Source organism: Salvelinus sp. IW2-2015, linkage group LG16 (assembly GCF_002910315.2).
Source record: "Salvelinus sp. IW2-2015 linkage group LG16, ASM291031v2, whole genome shotgun sequence".
Classification (NCBI taxonomy): domain Eukaryota; kingdom Metazoa; phylum Chordata; class Actinopteri; order Salmoniformes; family Salmonidae; genus Salvelinus; species Salvelinus sp. IW2-2015.
In genome coordinates this window covers 15,431,633-15,445,154 of record NC_036856.1, presented here as the reverse complement: position 1 = coordinate 15,445,154, position 13,522 = coordinate 15,431,633, and the positions used below count along the sequence as shown (strand labels likewise).

Here is a 13,522-nt window from a genome sequence, read left to right as displayed (position 1 = left end):
GATGGGGTCGGGGCGGGGCGCCTCACATGTCGTTTTGATCCGCGCGCGCCTTCACCAATCCGGGCCAAGAGAGGGACGGTTTGAGTTCAAAATTTGCCGATACACTTTAGATGACAACTTGCGCCCATTCCAAGCTAGTTAGCTAAGCTTATCGACACCTTTCTGAAAATACGAAAACGAATCCAGAAGATTGTGTAATATATTTTTGTTTGATTAAACATGTCGAAGAAAGAAATTTATTACTCTGACAAGTACACAGATGAAGCATTCGAGTACAGGTAGGTTGACTTTGTAGCTAGCGGAGCAGCTAATATGCATGCACGCTTGCTTGATATGCTAGCGCAGGCAAGTGTAACGTTACACAACCCCCAGGTTGATTAGCTAGCTAGCCAACGTTGGCTTTTGACAACTTGCTAGCTAGCTTTAGCCGAGAAACAGCCATAATACTTTATTTGGCTAAAATTATAATGATACTTAGCTACTGATATTAAATTTATATTTGTTTGCTTTTAGCTGAAGGCTGTATTCATGTGTTTATTTTGCAGTGAGTAACGTTAACTATCAGGTGACTTGGTTAACGTTAGCTAATAATATCAGCTGGTGGTGCCACATGTCCAAAGTTATTTGGGCTACTGCACTGGTACTAAAGTTACATGTAAATCACAGAGGCCTTTCTATTTAGGTAGTAACTAAATTAATTGGTTGAACTCAATGTCCCTTTCCTACACAGGCATGTTATGCTACCGAAACCGTTATCCAAGCTGGTGCCCACTTCTCATTTGATGACAGAAGATGAATGGAGGGGTCTGGGGGTGCAGCAGAGCCAGGGCTGGATCCACTACATGATCCACAAGCCAGGTGAGCTATTGACTGATGTTTCATAGAGCAACATCTCAGCATTACTAATGTTATTTGTTTACTTATGTCACAAGTCTTCTCATGACTGTTTATGAACAGATTAATCAGGAATTCTTGCTTTTCCGACATCCTCTTTAATACAATTGAAATGTACTAGCCATATTGTATTGCCTATTACATGACTCTGACACAAACCATTGACCTCTTTTCCCCAATCTTATGTTGTCATGATCACATCCCTACAGATGTAAAGCCATTGTTCTGCCATCTGCATGTTTGAAAATAACATGGCTATCTCTGGTAGCTTGAAGTGAGTACTGAATAACTTTACTTGTTTTACTTCTAGAGCCGCATATATTGCTTTTCCGAAGACCTCTTCCAAAAGATTGAGTGGAAATCATCTTCCACATCCCGGAAAACCGCCTCAGTTGAATTGTATGGTCTTTGTTGACTAAACAAGATGTACATCTCTCCATGTGTTTTGGTGTATAGAATAGACCATTTATTTTCATTTTTTTTTAAACTCCTCAAAATGTTGGAGGTATGATAGAGGTAGCCCAAGGAGAGTGGAAGGCAGAAGGCTCGGCCCTGACTAAGAGATGGTGAGCAGTTCTGCTTTGATAAGTGGCAACAATATGAAGATGGAATTTCTCTCATGAGACTTTACCAAGCTTGAATAACATTTGCTACACTTTTATTGATGTTTACTTGTCAATATATGTTGTATTAATGAGCATAGTGGTCAAATGTAGTTATTCTTTTCTTGAACGTGGTATATTTTATTCAAAAAAGAAATGATTTTATTTGTTTTTCTGTGTGTGTGTGTATATATATATATATATTCTTATCAGACAGACTTATCAGACTGTAGTACATTTTGACTGACTAGAGTCACATTTCTGTTCATTCTAAATAGCACTGTTGCTGGATAGTACGTAAATACAATATATTTCTTTACTTTCTGTGTGGAAGTTTGTATATGTTCTTTTTCTGTATCTAAACGTCCTTCATTTAATATTTTATAATAAGCCAGCACGGCAGTAGAAATGGTTCTCATTTGTCACCTCATCGAGTTGTTTGTTTTGCAGATAAATCCAACCTTGGTTAGGCCTAGTCCCATATGACGGAGGAACATGGTTGTGTAGTCAGCTACATTGACCACCAGTGGGGTGACAAACTCTGTCTGATGCCCAGAGAGAATGCTGGGGCCCAGGGCTTGTGGACAATCACCTTCTCAGGGTTACGAGTTCCAGGGCCAGGCTTTAGAGTGGCATTGTTGGGGAAGCCATGGCGACCTAGCATGGAGAAAGCTGGTTGCTTGGGCAGGTAGACACTTGGATCTGTACTGTTGTATCTACCAGGGCCTGTGGTCTTGGACATGTCCTCTGAGGACCCCCTGGCTAGCTTGGTGGGGACCTGGGGGCTCATGAGAGCAGGAAGACAGTGCTTGTTAGTCGCTGCTACAGTAGCGAGTGTGGAAGCACATGGTATAGGATGGGGGTCTGCGCTGGATGTTGCATGGAGGAGCATTCTCAGGGCTATATGCCCCTAGTCCAGGAGTCTGGAAAAGCCCTGCTGGTGGAAATGGCTGCAGTTAGCTTTGACTTTCTAAAAACAAGCAACATTTTAAAGTGGAATGCAATAGGTTCATTTAGAGTATGCATATTTGTGAAGTACGTTCAAGAAGTTTAGATCTAACAGCAGAAGGCAAGGCTTGAGCTGTCACATCCAGCTGTATCTTGTTGCCCTACTTCTGTAAGTGGCCTATAAACAGCCACACTCAACAAGGTCCTTATGTAATTAACATCTCTATCAGGAAAATCAACATTTTCACATATCCAATAAATAGCGCCCTGAGCCTGCAGTCCTCTAGTAGGATGCTTTTGATCTGTCAAATAAAAACATGGTTATCCTTGATTTATTGCAATGTTATAGGCACATTAACGCATTAAATCAGCTCTGAATTAAAAGTGTATTTACCTGAAGTTGGTGGAAACTTACTTGATTATCCTCTCACTTTGCCCAGCGTGGAATATGCAGTGTTGCCTTCCCTGCCGAAACGGGTGGTTTTTGCATCAATGTAATACTGAGGCTGTCGTCAACACCTTACACTACACAAACAAGAGAAACAATCAAATAACTAGCTGACATACAATACTGTAGTAAGTTTGCCAGTACCCTAAGGACAGTGTCACATTTGGTTGATAAGTGGTATACTGTACTGTTATAGGGTGGTTCACAGCTTAAAAAGTGTTTGGGGTGTCTCCCCTTAGTGGATTTACATTGGCATTACAACATTCAATATTCCCTTTCATGAGCAACTACTTGTTGGGGTAGTTTTCCATAGACCATTTAGGACTCTTGAATAGAGTAGCTTGGGATCTCTATTGTGACCTCTGTAGTACTCACAATTGTTGCTTATCCTGCCGTGGAAGGAGTAAGCAGGGCTGGTTGGCTTGGTGAAGTCATGGCTGATGAAAGCAATGGTCAGTGGCAGAGCATAATGCCCTGAGCCTGTGGGTTGATGTGTTATGCTCGACCCATTTTGTTTTCCACCAGAAAATGGCCAAAACCAGCTCACTTGCTTTTACACTATGATTTGACTATTAGATGTTACATTTTTCACCATATTAAAACAACAGTTAAATTCACATTACAGGGTTGACCTTAAAATGAGGGACAGACATATGTGAATCACTAATCACATGAAATAAACAATCTTTTGAAATGACTTTCTCAAAGCAGTAATATAACTAGGGCTTTAAAATTATGGTGAACATTTTGAGAAATCTTGGGATTAAGTTGGTTAAAATCTTCCTAGAAGTCACAGAGGGATGTCAAAATGCTGAAGTCTTAATTCATACACAAATTCAGATTAATTCTTTATGTGGTCTATATTAAAGGGCACTTCATTCAATATAACAGGCTTTTAAAAGTAAAATATTGATGGCACACATTTTGTGGAACGAACCAATATACAACCTGGGGAATGACATTACGTCAGCATACAAATGTTCATATGCCTGTGCACACTGTACAAGCAGAGCTACTGGGAACTGAGAACATTAACACTGAATAAAGCGAGTTCTGGCTAGTCCAAGCTCTGAGAAATGATCAACTCCTCCAGTCAATGTTCCCTCTGACATGATGAAATACATTAAATTACTAACTAGCTAAACATGTAACATTTACATGTTAAATTAACTCATCTCAGAATACACGAGTGATCTGTATTGAATAAGTACAGTACCGTTTCTTCCATTCAGGAAGCTRATCTTTCTCTGCCGGCAATGATGGGGCGCTTTTTCACCTCCCCACAATGGTCAAAGAGATTTACGGTCCTACAAGAAGTACTACAAAAAAAATCCTCCAAATCATTACATAAACTGCTCTATTCAATCAATAATAAGATGGCATTTGACAATACAGTATGCACAAAAACACAGGTATAGGGAGCATACTACTGTAGATGTGGACACAAACAGGCTCTAGAGATGCTTCATAGCCAGCAGGTCTTCCTCTCTGTGAGGTGATCTTCTGTGTCAGATGGATGTCAGCTCTCCACTCAGCAGCAACATCTCCCAAGTCCCGAGTTAAATACAGTATGGAGCTCACCTATTCAGAAATGCATACCTTAAAACAGTCTGTGCAGTTAATCACTCCAAAATAAGATCCATTACCATCAAATAGGGCTGGGCGATATGGCCAAACTATCATATCACAATATTTTTCAATTTTTTTACAGTATGGCGGTATTTTATGTTTCTAAATCATAAAAGTTCTTAATATGTTTTATGAGTAGTGCATGGCCAGAGTATGGCAACAAATTAATTCTAAGTGTTTTTTATGGGCTTTCTGCATTCTGATTATACTCAAACAAACTAGGACAAAACTGACAGGGAAGTAGTGCAATTTGTAGAACATTTTATTTATTTAGCACTGTATTAAATTACCTTTATAGGCAGTATAGTAAAATCTATACCGGTATACCTTAAAAGACYATATATCGCCCAGCCCTACATCAAAGGCCCATAAAGGCCATAAAAAAATTTAGCATCTTGTTTAGAAGGGCCTTTAAAATGAACAAATGTTTGATCTCACTCCAATGCTGTCTCCAACTAGTCCATCATCTCAGCCAGTTAAATGGCAGCCCAGCTCTGCTGGTGCTTAGAAACAATGTCATCTCTCGAATTCACTGTCATGTAACACTATCTCCACAGAGCAATTCATGAAACCAAGATCCCCCTCTCCCTCCTTACTCTTTCACTCTCGCTGTTCATCGCAGCGTGGAGGCAGAATATTACACTTCAACCATGCATGCAGTTGCCAGGGAGATGTTCCATGATATTCAGTCTCAGAAACCAGGGCTTCAGCATCGCTTGGTCAGCGAAGTGAGTTTCCCTACTGTACCTTCCCCATTCATACAGCAGACCTCCCACTTGTAATGTAGATATACCATTCACACTTTATATCACAACAGTATCCCTTCGAGACCTGCAAAGCAGTGGAGTGAACAAATATTATCCTTCTTGACATAGCACAGTATATGAAACACTGAAAGTGAGAAAGACAATGCATATTATAACATATGTAATGTGTAATCTYACAGTTTTCCACCACCATTCCTGTAGTTTGATCATACAGTGGGCTCATGACCCATTCAATAACCTCTACATTGAAAAGGCATATCCATGTGCCGTTTTGACCAGGTATTCATTTTAAACAGCAGCAGAAGCACACACTATAGTTGCCAGAAGCTATATTATAACTGAGAACATTGACAAGTGCCTTAACCAACATTAAACATTAACAGGCTCCAACTCTCTCCTGGCTGCTGTTTAGGTAACCTGAGTGTGTTGTTAACAGGGGCAAACACACGGGTTGGTCCAGCTGCACACAGCCATTCCAGGGGTCACAGAGTCACAGCCTTCAAAGCAGAGGGTATTCTGAAAGGCCGCAGCGCTTCATAATGACACAGCTAACTGCTGACAGGATGAGAGGAAATTCTCCTCAGGCTAAACTACCGTATCAAAGGGAATGGACCAACACAACTCCTTAACCACCAGGTCTGCTCCTCGTTTCCTATGTAACATATAGGCCTATACATATAGGGAATAGAATTACTGCTACCTGAGGAGAGACTTACAGTAGCATGTAAAGTTAACTGCAAACAGAGACGTGGATTGTATACAAAGTTTATTCTCTTGTTTTTCAAAAGCAGCTGTATTGAAAATGGATGTGGGGTTACATTGGTTTAAATGTGGTAAATGTACCGTAGTTCCAAACCTTTATTCTTGTTTTAGGATATCAAGAATCAAAAATTTAACAAAACAAAATAGCTTATGTACTGTACAATCAAATCCCTGTCTGTTCAGGTGACAGCTATACCCAAATAGGACTTATTATGTGGAGATATTGGTAGCTTGGTAAAAATGTTTAGAAGAATTGAGCTTATCTTAATCCTCCAGTTTAAGGCTGCAGAAATTCAGTCTCTAGTAGGTTAACACACCAAATAAGTACATAAAGATATCCACTGTACACCTCAGTGTTCGACCTAAGGCTTCCTCAGAATAAGAAAAACAGGTCCATGACATCTTGACATATTTTTTATGAATTAAATGAAGACATCGGTGTAGGTGACAGGACAAAAAGGCAATAGGGGGAGGCATTGGAACAAATAAACGAAAAGAAGCACTAGCTACAAATAAATACCACAGTTAAAAAAAACATTTGTTTTAACTCAGGTGTAATTACACCTCCATCTAGAGGTTACAGAAAAACAATGTAAAGGCACTACAGTGAATATCAAAGACGCTATGGTGTCTACTGTTGAATAGGAGACTGGAGATATAAAAGAGAGAAATACAGAGGGCTGGAGGGGGACTAGCATAGTAACACACACACACACACACACGCGTAGTCCTTAAGTCATTCATATGCGCGCACGCACCCCCCCCCACCATCTCTTCCTTTCAGGATGGGCAGTCCCCACTTTTCCTTCTCTCTCCACCCACTCTAACATATTAACAAACAATGTACAATTTGGAGATCTGGCTGGTGATGCAGTCGGGGGAAGTTTCTGTGGAGGAGAGAACAGTACACTGAATAAGATCTCTGATGATGTTCATTGCAATTTGATAGAAAGGTATAGATATGCTTTCTTTGATGTAGAGCAGTGGAGGCTCCTCAGAGGAGGAAAGGGAGGACCATCCTCCTAAGTGAATTTCATAAATATAGTAAAACATTTAAAAAGTTATCCTTTTTAGATAAAATTATACTAAATATATTAATGTCACCAAATAATTTATTAAAATATAATGTTTTGCAATGAAGGTCTACAGTAGCCTCAACAGCACTCTGTAGGTTAGCACCTTCGTGTAGCCGGAGGACAGCTAGTTTCCGTTCTCCTCTGGGTAAATTGACTTCAAAACAAAACCTAGGAGGCTCATGGTTCTCACCCCCTTCCATAGACTTACACAGTAATTATGACAACTTCCGGAGGACGTCCTCCAACCTATCAGAGCTCTTGCAGCATGAACTGACATGTTGTCAACCCAATCAAAGTATCAAATATTGAATCTAGTACTGAAAGCATAAGCTACAGCTAGCTAGCACTGCAGTGCCTACAATGTGGTGAGTAATTGACTCAAAAAGAGAAAAAGACAATACTTTAACAGTTTTGAACAAATTAATTTCTTCCAAAATGAAGGAGAAGCAAGAGAGAGAGGGTTAATTAAAAATAAATCACTTTCAGTTTAACTTACTTAGCTAGCAAATGCAGCCTACTTAAACAGCCTGCTCAAACAGAGGGATGCCATTTTAGCTAGCTGGCWATGACTATCCAACACAACACTGGAACTCTTCCAAGTGAAGGTAAGCTTTTGGTTTTACTAATTTATTGCCCCCAGGGCCCGCCGGTGTAAGTGCTCAACTGCTTACTGACTGTACACTGTAACGTTACTGCATGATTGTAGCGGGTTTATTAACGCGTTAGTTCTATTAGCTATGTTGACTATGACTTTACTTTAGCTAATATGGTGACAATGATTTAGCCTGTGTGTAGCAGTTATGATATGGTTTGGCTTGGATATGTTTTTTCATCTGGCCACATATATCTGATGTGTTGTGCATTGAAGTCCACAAGTGAAGTGAAAAGTTGAGAGGAGGAGAGCGCATAGATGCTAGAAGGAATATAATGTGGCTGCTATGAAAGTGAACTGTGTTTACACATGATCAGGGGTGTATTCTGTTGAAAAACTTTTCTTAAACGGAAGAAAATGGAACAGGGAACATACCTGAATTTGTCCAATAAAAAACTTGTTTGCAACTTAATGATTACACCCCAGATCAGCTAGATGCAGGCAAGAGTGTGCAAGGCAGCATTGAATGTGTCACTGTCTGTCTGTGTCACTGTCTGTCACCTCAAATGTTTCTATCAACCTGTGTGCACCTACGTTGTAAACTTTCCGCCATAAGCTTGGTTGTAGCAACCTCATGATGGGTATAGGGAAAATGTGAGTATCACGTAGTAGCTTCAACCTATCGCTGTTTCATTGAACTGGGTGAATGGAATATGAATGACAGTCTTCCAATATGCTGTAAAATAAATAAGGCAAATCGTCATCACTCATCTTAAACGGCACTGACTGCCACTGATACCATCTATTGCATCTTGCCTATGCCGCTCGGCCATCGCTCATCCATATATTTATATGTACATATTCTTATTCCATCCCTTTACATTGTGTGTGTATAAGGTATTTTATTTATTTTTTATTTAACCTTTATTTAACTAGGCAAGTCAGTTAAGTTAAGAACAGTGGGTTAACTGCCTTGTTCAGGGGCAGAATGACAGATTTTTACCTTGTCAGCTCGGGGATTCGATCTTGCAACCTTTCGGTTACTGGCCCAACGCTCTAACCACTAGGCTATCTGCCGCCCCAAAGGTAGTTGTTGTGGAATTGTTAGATTACTTGTTAGATATTATTGCACTGTCAGAACTAGAAGCACAAGCATTTCGCTACACTCGCATTAACATCTGCTAACCATGTGTATGTGACCAATAACATTTGATTTGACGTAGAGGTATCTGAATACACTTTGTTATTACTGAGGAAATAGACTGAAACAGGTTTGAAGGTACAAAGTCACAGTTGAGTTAATTTCAAGTCCTATCCACATTACCACCGTGTTAACAGTTCCAACTCAGTGTTGTTGTGCAAACAGACGGAGAGGTCAGAGGGCCATACCATCGCTCATGGGTGTCCTTTGTGTCCAGTGTGGGTAGCTGGCTATCTGATGGACTGTCCTGCTCTCCCCCCTGCTCCCCTTCCGCCAGCTCAAAGTGGTCCTCCCCCTCCGCAGCGAAGGGTTCTGAGTCTGGGTCATACTCATAGGAATAGTAGGACACCTCAGCCATGGAACCCTGCTCTTCCTCACCTACAGCATAAGAGAGGGACAGAGAGAGGGGAGGGATGTTGAAAAAAATATAAATAATAAAGATGTGAGACAATTGTTCAACACACTTTTTTTTGAGAGAACACTAGTTTTGGATAAAAAGTTAAGGGGTATAACAGTATGTTTCCACAGAGAATCTACCAAAAATGAGTTAATTGTACAAAGTGGCCAGTAGGGGTCACTATGTCCTTTAAAAGTTCAGCCTCACGTAAAGCACTGCATGCACACTGTTCATTTTGGAAATCATATATTTCAGATGACTACACACACTACATTCCATTTATTTTAACCAGTCTCTTAAACATAGTGTTTTGTTGAATTAATCGTGCACTCAGCTCTGATGCTGTTTCACCACTAAGGGAGGAACTGATTCCAACGTCTCAATGTTTTCACTAAATCTGTTGAGAATGCTGTCAGATTCTTGGCACACAAAATCACATCCATCACAATCTACCTAACCTAACACACAGTGTAGCTCAGGTCAACAACATATAATAGCTCAGCATTACAGTTTGCACAATGTTCATTGAGTGTAATAACATGTTTTCTGTACGTGTGTACCGCTAGAGTTTTAATGGCATTCCTGTGGTGAGGTGTCTTCCAATGTGAAGCATCAGTCTTTGTACTGAGGAGACCTTTGACCTTTGTGGAACTCCATTACGGCTACTGTGAGCTGCAGGCTGGGAACAAGTCAGCACATGCATAGGCCACATCAAACACACACGCACGCACACACGCACGCACGGACTTGAGCCTACTCTATATCACACCCACGATCCCTGCTACACACCAACATAAAGAATGATATATCTGACCAGGAGTTCTGTAACAAGTTATTTCAGCATGACATGTAAGTGAACCCTGTGGTGGAGCAACAAATATCCCCTTTAAGAAAAACGATCCACCTAAGTGAAGCCTATACTCTTGTTTATCTGAATGTGAGAGTAGCCTGTAGAGGTGATCTACTGAGGAGTCAGTGCTCTACTTCCCCCTCTCCTCACCTTTCCTGCAGACTGGGGCAAGTCCCAACAGCCCCAGCACACTGCAGGCAGACAGAGTGATCAGACCTGGAGGACAGGAGGGAAGGAAGGGCAGGGGCTCTCATCTACACCTCTAGCTCTTCTACAACAATGATCAAACTCGTTAGACTTATTTTTACTTGTAAAAATGATCAAACTCTTTATAAGCCAGAAGAAGCAGATGCATGTTGGTGGACATATACTTTACAGTGGGTGTAGGTTAGAGCAAACTATTGTAGGCAGTCTGTATGTGAATGTTCTCAGAGGGTTGCATGTGTATAGTCTGAGCTGGAATAAGCTCCAATCCCTCATACAATACAAATCAATGGATACATGCAGATATACATTTACAGTGGGCACAGTAGAGGTCTGGTCCTCCTCTGTCAGGTGTGTATACAGTGTCTCGAGAGTGGGAACAGAGCAGAGCAGGGTTCCCTACAGTATGAGCCGCCTGACACGCCTGCACATGTCAACGCAAGCTTCACTCAGAGGTGATATGCCTGAACTCTCCAACCCCTGCTTTTGGCTGGCACTCACAACACACACTCTTCACACTCCTCAATTCTCACACACACTCCCTCCTGCAGCTGGGAACAGCTGGCATCCAATGAGAGACAGGGGTGGGGGAGGTGTAGAGAGAGGAAAAGAGAGAGTGGTGTGTGGTGTGTGTGTGGTGTGTTGTGTGTGTGTGTGTGTGTGTGTGTGTGTGGTGTGTGGTGTGTGTGTGTGTGTGTGGTGGTGTGTGTGTGTGTGTGTGTGTTGTGTGTGTGTGTGTGTGTGTGTGTGTGTGTTGTGTGTGTGTGTGAGTGCTTTGCCTGGCACTGTATTTACCTTTGTGTACAGGCACAGGAGCTTGGCCTGGTTCCGTCGCCTGTTGTTAGTCTCTCTGTCCTCCGTGGTGGATTCCGCTGTGTGAACAAAGACACAACACAATGACAACAACACAATGAACAGCCAATGTTACACGGAACACATATTAAACTGTACGGTTACAGTACAAGTGTGATATCTTTTCCCGTATTTCCAACATGGGGCCATATCTCTTAAATTACCATACACAAACAAGCGACAATAGGAAGGTCTAAAACACGTATCCGTTCCTTCTGATAATCTACTGTATGAAACATTTGGCACAGGCAGCCTAGTGTTCCCACACAGGTTTTGTCTGTGTCTTTTCCCAATCCGCTCCACAACAAGAAGGCTCCTTTGTTGTTGGTCTGTGCGTCGGAAAGGAATGTGACAGGTGTTTTCAAAGGCCTGGACAAAAGCACTCTGTCATTTGGGGTGCCCTGTAAATTAGCAGCGTGGGAAGCTCTCCTCACAAACTTCATTCCAGCCTGCACCTTGACACTGTTACACAGCGCACACTCACACACACCACCACACACACACACACACGCACACACACACACACACACACACACACACACACACACACACACACACACACACACACACACACACCACCCTTTCTTCTCCTACTTTTGTGTGTGTGTGTGTGTGAGATAGATTATGTGCATGTTGGGCTGCCCTGCACCCTCTTCCAGCACATCCTCTCTTCAATTCCTCAAAGGGTGTTTCTAATAATCAAAACATTTTGGAGACATATTTTCGGTGGATGTAATGTTTGACTATGAAATAGATCATGTTTTAGCTCTTCAATGTGTGGCAGCTGACCGATAAATTAGAGCCACATGTGAGCGTGGCTGGCAGAGACACTGGGAGGGTTCAGAGCCTGGCAGTGTTATTAGCAGTCAGTGGGTGTGGGGGCACAGCTGTAGCAGCTTTTAATTAAATCCATTCAGAGGATGAATTCACATCAAAGTCATGAATTGATTAATTGGCCATTACTGTAATTAAGGATTTTTCAACTAATTAACTTAATTTCAAATGGAATGGAGCCCATCCCTGGTAGAGTAGTCTTACTCTCAGGACACTGGGACATGGGCACTTGTTCTATGCGGGTCCCGTTGCGGCAGGCAAAGACCTCCATCTGGCACTGATTCTGGTAGAGATGTCCGTCTGAGCCACACACCAGCTCCCCGTCATAGCCACAGTCCCTGTAACAGGTGCAACGCTCAAACCTCTCCTCCTCCAGACAGCCAAACACGTTGTTACATTGGTTCCCCTGGACAAAGCCTGGGTCAGAGGAAACACACAGGACAGGATCTTTTGCATTTTTCTAACAATGTTTATCAACATTGTGTGACTTTAGTTGTTACATTTAACCATCATAATAGAGCTCATCAGCTTGTCGCCCTAAAAAACGGAAATGAGTTACCTCTGATTCGTTCAGCCATTCCTATGGGGAACATGAATGGGGAAAGAATAGGGTTTTGGGATAAACGCCCAAATAAGGTCTGAGGTAAATACTAGTGCTTTATGTGTTTTTTTTGGTTACATAAACGCTTCAAAATTCACAAAAAGTGATGCTAGCTGATGCAGATTATCATAGACCAAAATGTATACGATTTCTTAAGCCTGCGTTTACCACAGACCTTATTTTCTACGTTTATCCACGACATGGGTCAGGTAAAGGGTAGGAAATAGAGAATACATATTTATAGGGAGGAAAGTTGGAGAGAGAGAGAGAGAGAGAGAGAAGAGAGAGAGAGAGAGAGAGAGAGAGAGAGAGAGAGAGAGAGAGAGAGAGGAGAGAGAGAGAGAAGCGAGAGGATGTGTGTGTTGATGAGCGGTTCCCCAGGGTCCGAGCATGGTCTTGGTTCCAGCTGCACGGGGTCCCAGCCCCTCAAGGCTCTCTCTCTTTGCCACTCTCTCAGCCAGGCAGGCAAAACACAGTGCCAACACACACAGGGTCACTCACTCATCACCACGGTGACAGAGGCAAACTTCACCATTTGTTGTAGCAACATCGGTCCTCGCTAATGAGAGAGTGTGTGTGTGTGTGTGTGTGTGTGTGTGTGTGTGTGTGTGTGTGTGTGTGTGTGTGTGTGTGTGTGTGTGTGTGTGTGTGTGTGTGTGTGTGTGGTGGTGGTGGTGGTGGTTGTGTGTGTGTGTGTGTGTGTGTGTGGTGGTTGTGTGTCGCTGAAACGAAAACCACTCGGCTTCGGAGATGAAAACCGGGGCAGTGGGCATTCCTGTGTGGGCCTGTTTTTCTGTTTCTTCTCTTTCCAATATCGGCCAGTGCCAATAACAATTTAGGCACGACACACACGCTCTTAGAAAGC

At 42.1% G+C, this 13,522-nt stretch overlaps 2 protein-coding genes across 2 annotated transcripts in view; one reads left to right on the top strand and one right to left on the bottom strand.

Annotated features, from left to right (window-relative positions):
* The first annotated feature begins 73 nt into the window (after positions 1-73).
* LOC111976008 (cyclin-dependent kinases regulatory subunit 1-like) lies at positions 74-2,843 on the top strand. Its single transcript, XM_024004713.2, has 3 exons — positions 74-278; positions 731-858; positions 1,205-2,843. The coding sequence occupies exons 1-3, from the start codon at positions 220-222 to the stop codon at positions 1,246-1,248; spliced, it is 231 nt and encodes a 76-aa protein (XP_023860481.1). The 5' UTR covers positions 74-219; the 3' UTR covers positions 1,249-2,843.
* A 3,198-nt stretch (positions 2,844-6,041) lies between these two features.
* Positions 6,042-13,522, bottom strand: part of LOC111975938 (C3 and PZP-like alpha-2-macroglobulin domain-containing protein 8) — a 47,395-nt gene continuing 39,914 nt past the window's right edge. The window contains 5 exon segments of the mRNA XM_024004609.2: positions 6,042-6,937; positions 9,108-9,297; positions 11,166-11,211; positions 11,214-11,242; positions 12,261-12,473. Coding sequence (XP_023860377.2) covers position 6,937; positions 9,108-9,297; positions 11,166-11,211; positions 11,214-11,242; positions 12,261-12,473 — 479 coding nt within the window. The 3' untranslated portion in view covers positions 6,042-6,936.

What these genes read in the sequence shown, in the direction of transcription:
- LOC111976008 (XM_024004713.2), top strand. Translation starts at nt 220, where the DNA reads ATGTCGAAGAAAGAAATTTATTACTCTGACAAGTACACAGATGAAGCA. An exon ending in GATGAAGCATTCGAGTACAG is followed by an intron (nt 279 to 730) that starts GTAGGTTGACTT and finishes TTTCCTACACAG; the next exon opens with GCATGTTATGCTACCGAAAC. An exon ending in CTACATGATCCACAAGCCAG is followed by an intron (nt 859 to 1,204) that starts GTGAGCTATTGA and finishes TTTTACTTCTAG; the next exon opens with AGCCGCATATATTGCTTTTC.